We start from the raw sequence: 18135 nt of genomic DNA on the forward strand, positions 1-18135 counted from the left end.
GAACGCTGGATGCTTTGCTGTTGAGGGTGCTGCCCAGGTCTCAGAGTATCCTAGGTGGGATGGAAGGAGAGAGGGCTATTAACCACAGTTCCCCAGCAGGCGCGCTCCAGGATGTGACGACACCTGTGTGTTCTTGGTAGGCTGGGATCTTTGTCCCTTTCCATGCCAGTTCTGTTTCCATGCCTCTATCTCATTTCCTCCCAAAGGTGTGTGCAGGCCCTTCTTGAAGTGGATGTCAATCAAGTTCAGTTCATTGACCCCCGCTACGGAGCAGCTCCGCTCCACTGGGCCAAAAACGCTGAGGTAAGCAGAGATGATGCCAGGCAGAGGGGCAGACGGACAGGCACATAAGCCCATCCAGTCATGCTGAACCACTTCTTCTCATTTGAAATTCTGCTTCCCTCTCTCCTTTCCTGGGTAATTCCTCCAGCTGGAAACCTTCCCCTTCCTGCATATTGCAGGTGTGTGTGTCCGTCCATTTAGAGCACAGTAACCAGCAAGCCACCCAAAAGACAGTCACTGGTCACCCTGGATGGGGAGGTGGTAGCCTGTATGTATCAGGCCCACAGATTCTCAGGTAGAGCAGCCTCTTTCCCTAGGGCTCTTCCCACTGCACTGGCTGAGAGAATCAGTGTCATGCAGTGTGCAGGGAGAAGGCTGTGGACTCTCACAGTGAAGTGGGCAGATAATGGTATTGGGTACCCAAGGTCAGCAGATTGCCAGCTTGATCTCCTCCTCTCTCTTTCTACTGGTGTAATAGTGCTTCCTCTAAAACAAGGCCATGTCTGGGGTTGAACACAGCAGCCATTCTGTGCTGCTAACATATATAGCAGTTTCTAAGGCAGGAAACTGAAGAATAACTTGTTACTGCAAGGGAATTTTAGCTAGGTACATTATAATCACCCAGAATGGAAATTGGCCTGACCCCTGGACCTCAAATCCCAGATTCTTGTGGAAAAATATCAGGGGAGTGGCATCATACCCCCAGTACTGTACCAGAGCACTAGTTTAGAGAGGAAAGTGCCTCTTGTTGAATTGGCAGCACTCTTTCCTCCAGCATCTGTTCCCCTTGGATGTCTCCCAGTGAAATACTGAAAAGGCTTGAAACTGTCTAGCTCATCAAGTGGAACAGTGGAAACTAACAGGAGGATTTGGCAAAATTACGCAGAATCTTCCCTCAAATGTGCAGGATTTTGCCAAGGATTTAAGCCCAAATGGGAGTGTGGTTTTCATTTAGGTCTGGCACTGCGTGGTCCTATTCTTGTATTTTGTTGTAAGACACAAGAGAGACATTCAGAAGCATAGGTAAGATCATTAAAGTGAAAGTCTGTGGTATCAAGCGTTAGAGAAACCTCACAAGATTTTCCTTAGCACAACACAGGTGCCCAGGGCTTTGTAGCTGATGCTCAAGTGCCTTTTGTTTCTTCCCTCCCATTGCTATCACTAGCTGCACCAGCACTCACTGCTTTGCATGTCCTACCTAAGGGAGAACAGGATAGTTTGCCCACCCATGCTGCTGTTCTGAAGCTGTCATGCTTCCTTGTTGCCTTCTCTCCCTCTGCCTGCGGGACTCAGATGACGCGGTTGCTGATTGAGTACGGCTGTGACGTGAATTCTGTCAGCAGGACAGCAGACATGGCTTTACACATCATGGTCAAGCGGGGGCGCTTTGACAGTGCCATGGTGCTGCTGACACACGGGGCTCTCACTAACGCCAAGGGGCAGGATGGCAACACCCCACTGCACCTGGCCATGAAGGTGAGTTTTTTGTAGGCTGCAGGTTCTGCACTTCCCAGGGGACTGTTTCTTCAGGACCAGGGCATGAGAAGGTGGCCATGGAGGAGGCCTGCCATGCCTTTTGGTGAGAGACGGGTTAGTAGGCACAACCATTCGCTTCCATACTTTGAGCTGGGTTCACTTGGTCCAGTTGGGCTGGGGCCCACACCAGGAACTTCACAGGTCCTGGTCTGCAAGTGGTGGGAAGGATGCTTTTGATTAGCTGGCACACTCTAGGATGAGAGCAGGGAGGAGAGTGACGACTCACTAAAGTAGGTAGTGGCAGGCAGAAGAAGAAAGTGTTGCCTGTGACCAGAGCTTTCATCCTCCTTACAGCAAGACCACCTGGAGATGATCAAGGCTCTCATTGTGTTTGGAGCAGACGTTGAGATCCCCAATGACCTTGGGGAGACTCCAGGGCTGGTGGCAGCCAGAACCAGCAAAGGTGAGAGAGAGCCCAGAGCAGAAGAGAGGAAGAAGGGAGCAGGAGGTAGAAGTGGAAAACCAGACGCTGCCCCTCTCCAAGCCGTGTTCTCAAATGCTGTCAGAGCATGTTGGGGAAAGGAAGGGCAACTGTACTGCCAAGTGCAGGCCCCCCTCCTCCCTGCTCTCCTTGGCCATAGTGAGTGTGCAGCATGTATCCCATAAAGCAGCTGTGAAATGCAGGATCAGAGATCCCAAGAGAACACAAGCCTTAAAATCTATGTGGAAGGGTGCACAGAGTCTGATTCCTACCTCACTCCCCATCTCTCTTGGTTACTGTGCACACAAAGGACTGGCTTGTTAGGGCGTTCGGAATGACCTCGTGATCTGTGTATTGATTTTCTCTTTAACATGTGCAATTCCCCCACCTCGCAAGGTCCTAACCGGAAGGTGCTCTTAGGCCTGCTGCAGAAGGTAGGGACAGAGCGCTGCCACCCACCTAACCCTGAATCCCCCCACATGGCATCTGGGTCGTCACCACCACTCTCCCCGGAAAGACCACCGCTCCCACGGAACAACAGCCACAGTTTAGGTAACACCTTGCCTGGCCCTGTGTCTCACTCTCTCCTTCTCTTCACAGTCCTCTCTGAGAGCATCTCTCTGGATTGTTCTGCACTTCTGGGGCTCCATCCCCGCTCCCAGCTTTTATTGCCTTTAGTAGTTGTCAGCCTGCTCCCATTCTTCTGAGGATCAGGTCTACCCTTTTCTTATTTTCCTCTCCTCAGGAAAGTTCTATGGATCTATTTGGATTCTGGATACACCTGTGTAGTGCAACAGTCAGAGGAGGAGTAGTTTGGGTGGCTGGCTCCATCCCTTTGAATAAATCTGCCCCTTATGCTCCCATATGCTGTTACACTCACCCCCATCCAGCTGGAGAGACAGAAATGGAAGGGCTCATCTGAAATCTCTCTTGAGTTTTCCTATCTCTGTTGGTGATGGGGCATCCTGGGTTTGTGGGGGGAGTGGGGAGGAATGAGATGTGGAGGTAGCTGAGGCCCAGGTATACAGGGCTGAAAACTTGTGGAGAGAAAGGTTAAGATGATGTGGAAAATGAATTCCCTTCTCACTAGAGAGGTCTACATGTAGAATCCTAGAATACTAGAACTGGAAGGGGCCTCGAGAGGTCATCGAGTCCAGTCCTCTGCCCTTATGACAGGACCCAGTACCGTCTAGACTATCCCTGATAGATGTCTATCTAACCTGCTCTTAAAGTAGTCGACTATACACTTAGCCTAGGTTTATTGTTTAATCTTCTCAACTGCATACATCCCCCCCCCCCCCCACTTGCTGCCTCGGTACCAGAGGCAGCAAGGGGGGGAGCAGGAGCCGGTGCTGGGGGAGCCGGCTTAAAAGCTCATTCCCCCAGCACTGGCTCCACAGTAATGCCTGTGTGCCCCTTCCTCCCCCCTCCCCCCACACTGAGTTCTCTATTAGAGGCAACAGTGCAGGGGACGGTGGAGGGGCTGCCGCAAAGTAGCCTCTGTTCGTGACGAGCCTGGACCTGCCACCCTGTGGGGTGCAGAGCAGCCTCTGCCCATGGGAAGCTCGGACTCTCCATGGACGGGGCTGCTACCACCCTCCGCTTCTGCCTCTGTATCAGAGACAGCAGTGCGGGTGGCAGGCAGCTGGTCTGTGTGGGGAGCTGGTTTTTAAACTGGCTCCCCTTGCAGACCAGCTCCCACCTGGCATCCCGCCCTACTGCCTGTAATAAAGAGGCAGCAGCGCAGGATGGCAGGGGGCTCCCTGGGAGTGGGGCCAGAACGCACTGGCTGCTGGCCCTGCCCCAAGAGACTATAGAATAGTCGAGTAACCAATAAGAATTAATGCAGTTACTGTGGTTAGGGTCTTGGTAAGATGGATGGTGTGGCAGACAGACAGAAAAGGAGGAATTGCTGACCTGTAATTCTGCTGCTCTGAAGAAATGGCCAACCAGGATTCTCACTCCAACCTTCGCACTTTCTAATGCAAAAATACCATTCCTGTAGGGTGTGTCTAGAGAAAATGATTCATCTCACCCCAGCAGGTGAGCGTCTGTACCTCCAGGAATTCCATTGGTGGAGTAGTACAAGGAGGGAAATCCAGGGCTGAATTTCCTTCTTTTCTCAGAAGTAGTGGGGGCTACGGGTGTTCTTTCAGGATTAGGTTTCTGATGTATTGACAGAACAGGGCTGTTTTGATCAGGGACCTGAGTGTGCTGAGAAACCTCGTCTGATGCTGAGATTCCTCCAAAGATCCACTCCTTTCTCCTAGCCACTGTTTTTCTTTTGGTTTCACAGGCTGGCACCTCATCTGTGCCAGATTGCCTCCCTACTCCTAGGGTGTGGCCTGGGATACAGCTACAGATGGGTAATGAGGAGTCTCCCAGATCTCCATGTCTGATTATCTCCCAGGATTAGATCTAGGGTTCTTTCTCATTTCCTGCGGCTGCCCAGATCTGCCTTCTCTGTTTTACTCTGGCTGTCATCTGCTCCTCTGCATCTTTTATTTGAAAGTGCTCTAGGTTTCGGTGTTTGCTTTCCGGGATTTGATTTCTGGTCGTCATATTTGATGTGGAGTCGAAGAACGGGGTGAATTGGTGGTGCTGCTTGCAGTGGCTTTTCTCTTCCAAGCAGCAGGGCAAAGACCTTGTTTGATGGGGTGGGAATTTTGAAGATATTTGTGCTGATATAACAGGGTGCGAGTCCTTTGGAGGGGTAGAATGTGTACATGTTAGTAACCAGCTACTGGGAGACAGAAGAGAGAAGGCAGAAGTTCTGGTTAAGGACTTCCCTTATAGCAGATAACTTTGCAAACTAGTGAATATAGGAGATGTGATGAGTATCTGTCCCCCTCAAGAGTGCTAGAAGGGGCTAAATAGCAAGGAGACGTCGCTAGGCTAAAACAGCAGAACTGTGGCTGGCTGCTATGAAGTATTTCTTGGTGGTGATGTCAGTGTAAGTGTCTCCCAAGGGAAGCAGGGGAAGCCTCATTGCTTGGGATGTTGAAGAGCTGGGAATTGTACTACAGGGAGCAGTTCTGCACTGGCAGGGAAGGGAAGACATGACCCAAAAGGTCTTTTCCACCACTGAGCTTTTTAAGATGAGGGACAGAAGGGTGGGAAAGGAAACTAGAGGCATGGGATGGAAGACTAGAGAGCAGTGAGGGAACTCTAGGATCCCGGGAGACCCCTTAGGGACTATTCTCACTCTGGGGGAAGCAAAGGCCCTGTTTATGCATAACCCTCTCCTCTCGTTATGACATGTCTCTCTCTTCCACTGTGTCTGTGCCTCTCTAGGGTACGAGAGCATCATCCATATTTCCACAGCACTTGGCCACTTGCTGAAGGCGCCGGATGTTGTGGACACTACCAGTGATGCGAAGAGAACGTAAGTGAGGAGTGGAGCAGATGAGACAGCTGCACGGCTTGATTATGGGGATGTGGGAATGATTGTCTCCTTCCCTCCATGATGCACGGGCCTCTTTCCTAGAATGAGCCAGCATGCCAGGCGGGGGAGAGCGCATGCATGTGGATGTCTGAAGTTCTCCGCTGTCATTATCATTGACCAATATCCCATGTGTGGCATGCCCAGGAGTGATCCCTCTCCTCCTGCTAGTGTGCAGAGTCATGCATTGGCCGACACCAGGGGTGGGCAGTAAGCAGCCCGCAGACTGCCAGTGTTTTATGTACCTGCGCGACTGCAGGTATGGCTGCTTGCGGCTCCCGTTGGTCACTGATTGCAGTTCCTGGTCAAGGGGAGCTGCAGGAAGCAGCACAGGCAGGGACACTACTTCCCATTGGCTGGGAACAACCATCTGCAGCCAAAGGGAGCTGCAAGCAGCCGTATCTGTGGGCATGCAGGAAAATAAAGCACCAGCAGCCCCCCGGGAGCTAACTCTGGTGCTCTGCGTCTGGCCCACAGGCTGCTCGCTGCCACCCCTGGCCAATCCCCTAATGGAACCCAACCTGCATGATTAAAATCTGCCACCTCTACCACCACCACCCATTTAACGCTGTGGAGCAGCAAGTGTGGGCTTTAGCCCTGTTAATTTTTTCCCTGCCTGACACACTGAGCTGATGGCTACAAAACTCTGTGCCAATTTTCACACCACTTTGGCAGCATCTTTGTGCATGTGATGCATCCATTTTGTGTGGGGCAGGGAGAGGATGCACAAAAGTGGCAGGAAGTACAGGGGGGAGTATTGGTGGAACAAATTCTTGCTGTGATTGCTGGGGGCTGGAGGAAGGTCTGTGATTAGAGGGCAAGCAGCAGGGTCCTGAGCAGGTGAGTGGAATAAGGAAACTGTCCTCAGCGGCTCAAAGGGGTGGCCAGCGCTGAGTATGCTTTGTGGTTTAGAAAGGAATATGCTGTTCAAACAAGCTGTGTTGGGGAGAAGGAATCTGAAAGGCTGGCGACGGTCACAGCTGTGGTGGGGCCTGGTGGAAGGGCAGTGGAAGGATTGAGAGCTATAGCCATTTGTTCCGAAAGCGCTGCTACAGCGTAGACAGGAAGGATGTCGTCAATCAACCCCAGTCTTCAAGGGAAATAGCTCCCAGCAAGGGGATGGGTTGTACTAGAGCTGTAGGAGCCGTAGCTCAGGGCACTGAGAGGAATCGTACTGCGTGCCCAGCCCTCTCAGCAGCCAGAGCAGAGGTGCAGATCCCTGTCTGTCTCAGAGGGCTGAAGGCCTTCTCCTTGAGCTGTGTGTGGATCTGGTCTCGCCAAGACCCAAGGACTCTGGCATTGAGCTGGCCTTAAATTCTGTCACAGGACCCCTGGTTTCCATGGCAGTAGATTGGGAATTGTGCGGTAGCTTCCGGCGAGTGTGTGAGAAGGGAGGGATTGTTGAATTAAATAGAAACGTGATTAACATGTTGGGACCCCAGTGTAATTTATTTGAAGATTAAATTCCCTCTATTTTATATGCATCTAAATGTAAAGGGCCAGCTGGTGTAAATCAGCATAGCTCCATTGAGAAGAATGACATCCTGGGCCCTAAAGAATGCATTGTTGTTTCTGGCAACACATAACTGCTGATCAGTGAAGCGACACCAATTATCACCATCTGGAAATTTGTCCATTTTCTAGCAAGGTGCTGCCGACTTTTGTTGTTTGTGGCAATGTGTAACTGCACTGCGGGGGATGTTGCAGGGGGAAGGTAGAGGTTTTGATAGCTGGGACGGGGAGAGATGGACCTTTAATGCCTGGGAGATGTGTTTGGGATTGTGGGCCGTGAAATAGTTCATGATATTGAGAGGGCAGTGATGCGTTCTCGTGGGGCTTTGGATGGTGCTACACCTGGAGACAGCTCTGCACAGAGTAATTTATTTTGTCTGTGAGGCTGCTGATCTTTCCACAGCTCATGGAAAGACCTTGTTTATCCTGGGCAAATGCCCCTCATTTCCCCATAGGTGGGGTCTGGGAGCTGGTTGAGGTGATGGGTGGCTGCTTTGGCACCTGAAAGGGCCAGGAATATGTTTGGCAGTTAGAGATCAGTTGAGTGCTTATGGAGTTACAGGAGGGTTTGGCAATTGAGCTGGGACACTTGAGGGGCATCAGGGAGGTGCAGAGGAGGTCAGTTTATAGAGGAACGTCTGCTGAGCTAAGCATCCAGTATGTTCTAATGCAGGGGTGTCCAAACTTTTTTCAAAGAGGGCCAGATTTGATGAAGTGAACATGCGTGAGGGCCGACCATTTTGCCTGACATTCTTTGAACCATTAAAATTAAATGCAAATTAACTATTTTATGCAAAGTTTATTGCAAATGGCATACTTTTCATTTCATCACATGGATGACAAATCTAAACAGGTGTTAAATCACTCTGCCTTTCATATCTGAAGACCAGATGGAAAAAAAATCCAGGAAGCTGAAATATATGTCAGGAACATTGTAAAGTACATTACATATTATTGGTAATAAAGGTTGTCTGTCAACTTTTAAGTTCAAAAAATATGAACAGGAACATAACACCAAGTATACATGTTGTGTCCAAATATATTTATAACTGATTTAGACCAACTGACATTAACTGAGATTTTACAATGTATTCATCTCAATACATATGGATTCGTTGGGGGCCATAAAAGATAGATATTGCCAAATTACCTGGGGGGCCGTATTAAACCGGAACACGGGCCGCAATTGGCCCGCGGGCCAGACTTTGGACATGCCTGTTCTAATGCATAAGGGGGCCCCTATCTTCTTGTTCTCCTGTTCCCTCTGTAGGTACGATCGCCTCCTATGTCTGGATGGAGGGGGCATCCGGGGCCTGGTGCTCATCCAGCTTCTCATCGCCATTGAGAAGGCTGCCGGCCAGCCAATCAGGGAGCTCTTTGACTGGATTGCAGGGACCAGCACAGGGGGGATCCTGGCGCTGGCTATTGTGCACGGTAAGGCGCCACCGGGGAGGCAGCACCCACACATAGGCACTGCAATTACTAAGCCTCTCAGTCTGTGGAGAGCAGAAGGCAGGCAGGAGAGGTGCAGGGGCTGCAACTCTGTGAGCCTGTGGCTCTGAGAGGCTGCTACCAGCTAACAGGGAGTGGGATTTATTAATGAAGAGATGTCAGCGCTCTGATTGGTGTTTGCTCCTCCTAGGAAATGGACTGGCCTGCAATCTGGAATTTGGGAAGTCACACAGCAAATAGGGAGAGGTTTTAGCAACCAGGCATTCCTGGTCTTCTCCCCTCAAGGGACTGTGACCTGGTTTATTAGCTCTTTCTAAGTGCCTGGAGAACTCGGAGGAGTCAGCTTTGGACTTGCCCTCCTTCTGCGAAGGCTTTCTGAAACAACCAGCCTGCTGGAGGAGATTGGGCTCCTGATGCCTGCTCTGGGTACACACTGCAGAGGCTGAGTGTGATGCTGCCACACCACCCCCAATCCTGGGGAGTTGGAGATCTGATTCCCAGGGTTTGGCTGGTTCTGGTTTTCGGTCTGCTTCCCTATGCTGGCTGGTTACAGCTAGTCCCTTTCTGTGTCTCAGGGAAACCTGTGGACTACATGCGCTGCCTGTACTTCCGCATGAAGGATGAGGTGTTCCGAGGGTCGCGACCCTATGAGTCGGAGCCCCTGGATGAATTCCTGAAGAAGGAATTTGGAGAGCACACCAAAATGACAGATGTCCAGAAACCCAAGTGGGTCACAGTGCGGGGCTGCGCTCTGCTGGGAATCTCTGCTGTGGTTGTTCACTCCCCTCCTTTCGGCAGGCTCCATGGTGATATGTTCAGCCAGGCCATGGACCAGATCAGGAGGAGGAGGTCGCTGATGTGTTTGTTTTAACATTAACCTGTTGTTTCCCACAGGGTCATGGTAACAGGGACCCTGTGTGACCGGCAACCTGCTGAGCTCCACCTCTTTCGGAATTACAAGGCGCCAGTGACAAAAAACAAACCTGATGTCAAGACAGCAGATGCCTTCAAACCACTGACCAAGCCAGAAGGTAGATGCTTTCATTGGTTCAAGTGACTGGCATAGAAGAGTACCTTATCAGAGAGAAATTCTTGCCCCTCCTCCTCTCTCTCTGAAGAACGGTACATCCCAGTAGTGGATTACCCATCGTAAGAGCAGAATGGTGTATCCTGGCAGTGGGTTATTCTCCAGTTAACAATCCTTAGAGCTTGGTCCTAGTGGAAGTTTCTTAGTCTCCCCTCTCCCCTGTCCTTCTTTGCCTGTTCCTGCTCTCCTGCAGCAATCAGCTGTGACACGCTAGCCTAGCCACAAGGGGATATGTTCTGCCACGCCGTGGAGCCACAAAATCAGCAGCCACTCTGTGGGAGAAGAGTGGTACGGAAGATCCACCAGGTTTTTAGAAAGGAGTCAGGATGTATGTGCAGAGCCAATGTGTGGGAGGTGGGGCACATGAAGTCATGTGCCCCCCCCCCCCTCCATATTTCTGCCTTCCATGTAGCAACATCCTGTGGGGCTGCTGCAGACTCTTCCCCACAAGGCAGTGGGGGTGGGCAAGGCCTTGGAGCTGTCTCTCACTGGGACACCCAGCAGGAAGGAGGCAGAGGCTCCCCTTGGGGTGACACTCACTACAGGCAGTCCCCGGGTTACGTACAAGATAGGGACTGTAGGTTTGTTCTTAAGTTGAATCTGTATGTAAGTCGGAACTGGCGTCCAGATTCAGCCGCTGCTGAAACTGACTGCCAGTTCTGACTTACATACAGATTCAACTTAAGAACCCCAAGTCAGCTGCTGCTGAAACTGATCAGCCGCTGATTCCAGGAAGCCCGGGGCAGAGCAACTGTGCCTCGGGCTTCCTGTAGTCAGCGCTGGTCAGTTTCAGCAACGGCTGACTTGGGGACGCCTGGGGCAGAGCAGATGGGGTGCTGCTGGGTTGCTCCAGTAGCGCGGCTCCTTGGCACTACTGGACCAACCCAGCAGCACCCCAGCTGCTCTGCCCCAGGCGTCCTGATTCAGCCGCTGCTGAAACTGAGCAGCAGCAGCTGAATCAGGACGCCTGGGGCAGAGGGCTGGGGTGCTGCCGGGTTGATCCAGTAGTGCCCAGAGCGGCGCTGCGGGACCAACCGGCAGTGCCCCAGCTGCTCTGCCCCAGGGTCCACAACAAAAGCCTGGTCTGCTGGGGGGGGGGGCACACTAGCTGCACCCCCCGCTCCTCCCAGCAGACCAGGGACACAGGGAGCAAAGCCGCAGCGGCGGGGTGCCTCGCCTCTGAGGCTTTGCTCTGGCGCGGGACCCGCTTTGCTCGCGGTGCCCCTGGTCTGCTGGAGATGGTCCCCAGCAGACCAGGGGCACTGCGAGCAAACCCGCAGCCGTGGCGGGGTCCCGCGCTTCTGAGGCTTTGCTCTGGCAAAGCCTCAGAAGCGCGGGACCCCGCCACGGCTGCGGGTTTGCTCGCAGTGCCCCTGGTCTGCTGGGGACCATCTCCAGCAGACCAGGGGCACCGCGAGCAAACCCGCCGGGGCTGCTGCTTTGCTCCCGATGCCCCTGGTCTGCTGGAGATGGTCCCCAGCAGACCAGGGGCACCGGGAGCAGCTTTTCTCGCCCCGGAGGTCAAGGTGGCTGACCGCTGCCTGTGAGGTCCGGGGCAAGAGAGCCCCGTTCGTAAGTCGGATCCGCCTAAGTCAGGGACTGCCTGTATATGTCTGTGCAGTGCAGAAAGGGGAGAAGCAGCAAGATGTGTGACTGCTGGCTGAGACCCTCCCTCTTCCTCACACCCTCCCCACCACTACATGGGGCTGCTTCTCCTTCCTTGCTGCTGGAGTCCCATTGCTTCCCCCACCTGCTTTACAGGCCAACGCCCTAGGCCTGTTCCCTGGGCAGAATCCACTCCTATAGCACGGACTCTGTCAAGGGGAAAACTGCTCCCCCTACACTGCAGCAGGGTCTGCCTTCCATTTAGCAACAGCTTCAAAATCCAGAGGTGATGTGTGGGGTGGCCATGTCCCTCCCCCCTCAGAACCTTTCAATTGTGCCCCACCCCACTTTCGGGAGTTGTCGCTTCTGTCTATAGGTGACAGGTTCCAAAGGGACAGCTCCATTCCTCCTGGGCTAGTGAATGGATCTATTACATACATTGGGCAAATTCATTCTAGGGATGTAAGCAACTAGTCGACTGTCCGATAAGCAGAAGCTTATCAGTCAACTAGTGACATGACTAGTCGTTCCCTCCCTCCCCCCGCTACTTCTATCAGAGAGGGTGGAGCAGGAGTCAGTGTTGGCGGGGAGCCAGCTTAAAAGCTGGTTCCCCCCAGCACCGTCTCTGCGGGGAGGCAGGAGAGGTAGAGGCACAGTGGGAGACAGCACAAACAGGGACTGAAGCAGTTTCTGCTCACGCTGCATCTGCTGTGATTCTGCTTTTGAAATGTACAAGATCCCCAGTGGCCCCGTGCTCCCTGCGGGGCTTCTGCTTTTGAACTGTAGCAGGAGCCCGGCAGAAAATCCCATTGACTATTCGATTAGTTAATTAATCTGAATTTAACATCCTTAATTTATTCCCAGCATAACTCCGCTGGCTCTAGTGGAGTCCCAGGAGGGATGAATGTGGCCCAGTAGTTTTAAAGAAGGTGATGGTGGTTGGGAGATGGGTGGGAGGATATTGTGAGGCCATCATTTACACCATTATTTCCCAGTGAATCCAAGCAAAGCCCACAGTGCTATGAAGAAAGAGGGTAGAGCTAATTGATGAGTGGGACCTCTGGAGTTTCAGATCTCTTCCCCCCCATCTACTCTATCTTGCCTCACCAGTCAGCAGTGTGTCTGTCTGTACGTGGGGACACGGGAAGTCAGCCCATCAGTCCCAAGCTCTCTCATCTTCTCACAGATCAGCTTGTGTGGCGGGCTGCCCGCTGCAGTGGGGCTGCTCCCACGTACTTCCGACCCATCGGGCGGTTTTTGGATGGTGGCCTACTGGCCAATAACCCCACCCTGGATGCCATGACAGAGATCCATGAATACAACAAGTCCCTAACCCAGAAGGTGAGGATAAATCCTAGGGCTTTAATCACTACTTGATGGATTTCTTTGGTGTGATGTTACCAGTGGGGTTTGGTTTGAAAATGTCTCCTCACTGGGAAGGAGGCTTTAACTGCAGGGGTCTCTGAGACCAGAGTCCCATATTTAGTCACTGAGCATGTAGTGCAGCCTAGACAACAGCACTGCCAGCTCCCTGCCTCTCCCCAGTACAGTGCTCCAACCTGGCTGCTGTAGGAGGATCAGCTCATTCTGGGTCTGAGACTCTTTCAGTTCTTGGCCTCTCTGGGGAGGCACCAGATAGGTGTTAATTGTGGTGATGGCTTTGTGTGTGCTGGCCACTTTGCTTGAGGCTCGAGGCTGAGAATCCTCCCCCCCCCCCCCCCAGTTATTTCCACATGGGATATTGAGCAGAGGTTGATGACTGGCAGTCACATCTGACATGGGGCTGGATTCGCACTGAAGATTTAGAGGGGAGGAATGGAGAGCATTGTGGTTCAGGATGGGAGAGGCAGGTGTCTCTGAGAGATTGTGCAGGAGGAGTGCGGGCTGTGGGGAGATTTTACGTAACCCTCAGTCTCCTCAGTCCGACAGTCCCCCAGTATTATCATCAGCTCAAGGATCTGGGCAATTGGGGTAATTGATTAATCTGGATTTTACATCCCGACTCCCCACCCCCACAAAAATCTTGTTTGTGTATTTATGGGGAGGGTAACATTGTGATTCATGCTAACAAATATTTGTTTCTCCACTCTCCAAAGGGGCAGAGCCAGAAAGTGAGGAAATTGGGAGTGGTGGTCTCCTTGGGGACAGGTATGCCACCGAAGATCCCAGTGAGTTCTGTGGATATCTTCCGCCCCTCCAACCCCTGGGAGTTTGCCAAGACTGTCTTTGGGGTCAAAGAGCTGGGCAAGATGGTGGTGGATTGTGTGAGTAATGGGGATGGCTGTATGGGATGAAGCTGTGGAGTGGTGTTCACTGTTTGAGGTGGGGAGCACCTGAGGCAGTTTCTGATGTGAGTCATGCCATTTTTAAAATGAAAATGATGCTCAGTTGGGACTTACTGGGCTATTAGCCTTTAAATTCCCGTGAGGCTGTGGGGATCACTTGTGACATCTATTCAGAGCTCCATGGACCACTCCATGGACCACTCCGCTCCTCATTATACATAACTCAATAACAAGGGTTTTATTCCCTAGCACAGTCTCAATAATCACTTCCCGTCTCGACGGCCGATATTCCTCCTGTTGGAACCTCCTTATATTCCCTCATTTTTTAAACTTTTGAGTGTCCAAATTGCTGCAGCAAAAACCTCTCCCACACTTTAGAAAGTGGGTTGAGTAGTAAGACAGAAATCGTGATGCTGTGCTCATGACATTTAGAACCGTGAGCCACTGTGTTACCCCCCTGCTTCAGCAAGAGCGAGAGCTTTGCTGCTGCCAAGCCATGTGTGTCATCTCCCTGACACGCCAGCTTATCTGTCTGGTTAGCAAACTCTTCTGGACTCTACCAGTCAAAGCTTGGCCTTGCAGGTAACATCCAGTGAACCTGTTCTATAGAGCCTTCTCTCAGTAGCACCTGGTCCTTCTCACTGGACAACTACCACGGAGATAGACCACATGCCAGCCTGTACGGGTAACTGGAGACTCACACTTTTCTTTAGTCCACACAGCATTGAGATGTCTTATTAATAAAACGTGCATAGATTTATTAACAAAGAACATAGATTCAAATGCTGTTAAGCGAAAGAAGGAAAGATTGGTGGTTCCAAACAAAACAAAATGCACACTTTGCAATCTGTTTCTATGCCGTTTTCCTTCATATATCAAGTTACGGCATCCCTAGCCCTGCACACTATGGGATCCAACTTTCACAGCCTGGAAGGGTACTGTACCCTGGATCCCCTCAGTGATGGATCACCGAAAAGGTCTCTGTGCCCCCCTTATATTACAGAGTCCATTGTCTCAGACTTGAGAGCTAGGAAGGCTTCCTGGGGTTTCTGTTCCCTGCCTGATTGTTAAATGATTTTCTCCTCACCTTGATGGTTTTGTTTACTTTATATGTAAATACACTTGCATTGTTTTCTGCTGGTAACTAAGCTTGTCACATGGGCAAATGCTCATTCCATTATCTAAGGAAGGCTGAATTTACCCACTGCCTCTCAAATACATTTCCAAGCATCCACTGATAACTCTTTGTGCATCCCTGGACATACATTCCTCATGTGGTGACCTTTGGGACCAGCCTGTCACCAGTTTACATACGTTACCTTCCATGACACGTTTTAGATGCAAAGAAGGACGCAGTATGTTGGGGCAATGAGTATGTCAGGCCAAAGTCACAGGAAAGCCAGGACAGTAGGAGTGAGATGGTCTGAGGTGTCTTCTTTGGCACTTACCCTTCAAATACATGTCTATTTTGCAAAGGGTTCAGATAGATAACACAGTCTATCTGGGAGTGAATGAGAAGGCGAAATGACCAGCAGGGGGCAGAGTGATATAAGTATCGAATACAGCATGTCAGTCCCGAGGAGTGTTTGTGGAAAGGTTATGAAGCTGTGTTAATGACACCATAGCTGAGAGGATAACATATTCCCCATGTTGCCATCATGATAATTAACATTCAAGAAATAAAGGAAATTCCTAAACAAAAACTGTTCCAGTAAAGAAAAGATTGGCTCGCTCTCTCTCTCTCTCTCATATCCTTTATACAAAAAGAAGCTTGTTGTATTTTTATTCACAAAAGCTGAATATTCAAAAGAAAAATTTAGAGTGAAGGTTCCACAAATAACCTTAACTTTGACCCCTCCTTAGCTCACCTCAGTCTTATACCTACCGCCTGGAAAATTTCCATGGAGCTTGCATTTGCCATGAGTTCTGCATTTCAGGTCTCGTTTGAAAGACGCCCCAGCAAAACTCAGAGGGTGTGTCTAAACTACATGGCTCCGTCGATGGAGCCATGTAGATTAGGCTGATCGGCAGAGGGAAATGAAGCCGCGATTTAAATAATCGCGGCTTCATTTAAATTTAAATGGCTGCCACGCTCTGCCGACCAGCTGATGATCATCAGCTGGTCGGCAGAGCGTGGCAGCCATTTAAATTTAAATGAAGCCGCGATTATTTAAATCGCGGCTTCATTTCCCTCTGCCGATCAGCCTAATCTACATGGCTCCATTGACGGAGCCATGTAGTTTAGACACACCTAGAGTGACTGCAGCCCTTGCTGGCATCATGCTCCTGGGGCAGAAGCCAGGATGCAGAATCTGAGACACTTCACAGAACCCAGAGCCCCTTACCAGAGTCAGTGACAAGACCCCTTTTTGCACTTCCCTGCACACAAAACAGTGGAGGCCTTGGAGACCAATAGGATTAGAAGAGAGTGTGGGACCTCATAGGGGAGCTGCAGCAAGGCCTATGGGAAGGTCCCTCTAGGCCATTTCGTGGGTAAGTTTCCAAAAGGCAGTTACCATTTTTCTGTCCCTTGGAGGCCTGCATAGTTGGACTCAGGGGACCCCTTAGTTCACAGGCAGAAGAATGCAAGTACTTAGGCTGATTCCAGAGACCTAAAAGAGGGCATGTTTCCCCCTGCAGTGCACTGACGCAGATGGCCCAGCTGTGGACCGTGCCAGGGCTTGGTGTGAGATGACAGATGTACACTATTTCCGGTATGAGCTCTTGTGCCCTTCCCCTCTCTTTCTGTGCAAAGCCATCTATTTGGCTCTTCCTTCCCATCGTTCTTACCCCTCTCAAGACTTGAGCATGGCATGTGTCCCCATCTCCAGGCACTGTACAGTGCTGCATTTAATGCCAGTATTCCCATCGCTGCCTGTCTCTTGTGTTGCTGTAATGCTTTTCGGATAGTCGACAGGATAGTCAACTAGTCGCTTTTCCTCCCCCCCTCTCCTCCTTGCTGCCTCTGCGGCACTGCTGCTTTGAATGCCATGGGGAGCCCAGCATCAGGCTTCCTGCAGCCTTTCAAAGCAGCAGCGCCACTTGGAGCTTGGGATCAGCTGGGGACTCCACTGCTGACCCCGGGCTCCAAGTGGTGCTGCTGCTTTGAAATGCCGCGGGGAGCCCAGCGTCGGGCTCCTTGTGGCATTTCAAAGTGGCAGCGCCCCATGGAGCCTGGGGTCAGCGGGGGAGTCCCCAGCTGACTCCAGGCTTCAGCGCTTTCGCCTCTGAAGTGTAGCAACAACAAAAATGTGTCAACTATTTGATTAGTCGATTACCCGATACTTAATACCCTTAGTCCTCGTGTCTTCCCCAGTCCCACCGGGTGACATCTCCATCTCCACAGGCTCAGCCCACAGCTGCACTCCGACGTGATGCTGGATGAGGTGAAAGACACGATCCTAGTGAACGCACTCTGGGATACTCAGCTCTACATCTACCAACAGCAGGAGCAGTTCAAGCAGCTGGTGCAGGAGCTCCTCACCCAGTGACTCTCTGGAAGACTCAAAAGCACCAGAGACTTAGGAAGTGGGCAAGGGACAGCAGCCTTTGTAAAAGGCCTGGACCAGGGCTTGTCCTTGCCCTCAGACCAAGACATTGGTGGGAAGAATTAAGGACTCAGAGATATTAAATGAGAAGCAGCTCCCCTCCTCCTCCATGCACACATGCAGTGGCAATAGGAATTTACAACTGAAATGGAGCCCTGAGTCCCTGGACCTCCGAGTGCAGTCTCTGGGTTACCCCCCTCCTGCCCTGTATGGGCATGTTCCCTAAATCTGTGAATCTGACAGAGCAAGGGCAGACCTCACACTGCTTCCCAGTGCCTCAGTAGACCTCCTGTATGGTAACCTTGAGAACACATCTCCCCCTAGAATATCTGTGGCGCTGGCCCTTCCCACTGAACACACTGAAAGTAGGACAAAGACAGACTTTTGAGGACTAGTTTACCCACTTTGCGCGCGTGTGTGTGTGTGTGTTGTGAAGAGAACTGGAATTGCTACCCCATGTGGTCTGGGTGGAGAAAGGGGCAAGAGAGTAAAGTCCCTGCAATAGTTTTAGATCAAAAGTATTGTGATCCATTATTAGCCTAGGGATGGGGGAGGTGTGATATTTTCCCTTGATCTATTATAGCCTGTGGCTGCTACTGCTACCCTTTCCCTTTCTGTGGCTTCATTGCCCCCTCCCCAACTTCAGTCCTATCTCTTCTGCCAGTGTCCCACCTAGTTCCCTAGTGCCCATAAGCTGCTGGGTAGTGTGAGTAGGTCTGGGAGAGGGAGAGGAAGATGATGAGCCTTTGGGGTTTTTCCATGAATGTTTCTAGTTGCCTGGCCTGAGCTGATAGTCCTCAGTCGTGTGCTGTGGAAACTGCCCCTCCCCCTTCCCTTCCAGGGGTCACATGATGCGGAACAATATTCTTGCTTCAGCCATGGAACAAAGATTTATTGGCTGATAACACTTAATAAAAAGATAACTGTGATTTAAATGCTGTATTTGCTGTGATCATTTCTCCCCT

General features: G+C 51.3%; 1 protein-coding gene across 3 annotated transcripts in view; it reads left to right on the forward strand.

Moving 5' to 3' along the window:
• The window catches only part of PLA2G6 (phospholipase A2 group VI), a 36742-nt gene extending 18637 nt beyond the window's left edge, over nucleotides 1-18105 (forward strand). For all 3 annotated transcript variants that reach the window (XM_006118944.4, XM_006118943.5, XM_075937073.2), the window contains exons 6-17: nucleotides 207-303; nucleotides 1576-1758; nucleotides 2113-2221; nucleotides 2636-2791; nucleotides 5534-5624; nucleotides 8464-8627; nucleotides 9221-9371; nucleotides 9540-9676; nucleotides 12524-12678; nucleotides 13434-13601; nucleotides 16263-16336; nucleotides 16969-18105. In XM_006118944.4, the coding sequence (XP_006119006.3) occupies nucleotides 207-303; nucleotides 1576-1758; nucleotides 2113-2221; nucleotides 2636-2791; nucleotides 5534-5624; nucleotides 8464-8627; nucleotides 9221-9371; nucleotides 9540-9676; nucleotides 12524-12678; nucleotides 13434-13601; nucleotides 16263-16336; nucleotides 16969-17113 (1630 nt within the window). In that variant the 3' untranslated portion in view covers nucleotides 17114-18105. The remainder of the gene's footprint in view (nucleotides 1-206; nucleotides 304-1575; nucleotides 1759-2112; nucleotides 2222-2635; nucleotides 2792-5533; nucleotides 5625-8463; nucleotides 8628-9220; nucleotides 9372-9539; nucleotides 9677-12523; nucleotides 12679-13433; nucleotides 13602-16262; nucleotides 16337-16968) is intronic.
• Nucleotides 18106-18135: the final 30 nt, after the last annotated feature.

The sequence above is a fragment of the Pelodiscus sinensis genome, chromosome 1 (genome assembly GCF_052426305.1).
Source record: "Pelodiscus sinensis isolate ZL-2025 chromosome 1, ASM5242630v1, whole genome shotgun sequence".
NCBI lineage: Eukaryota > Metazoa > Chordata > Testudines > Trionychidae > Pelodiscus > Pelodiscus sinensis.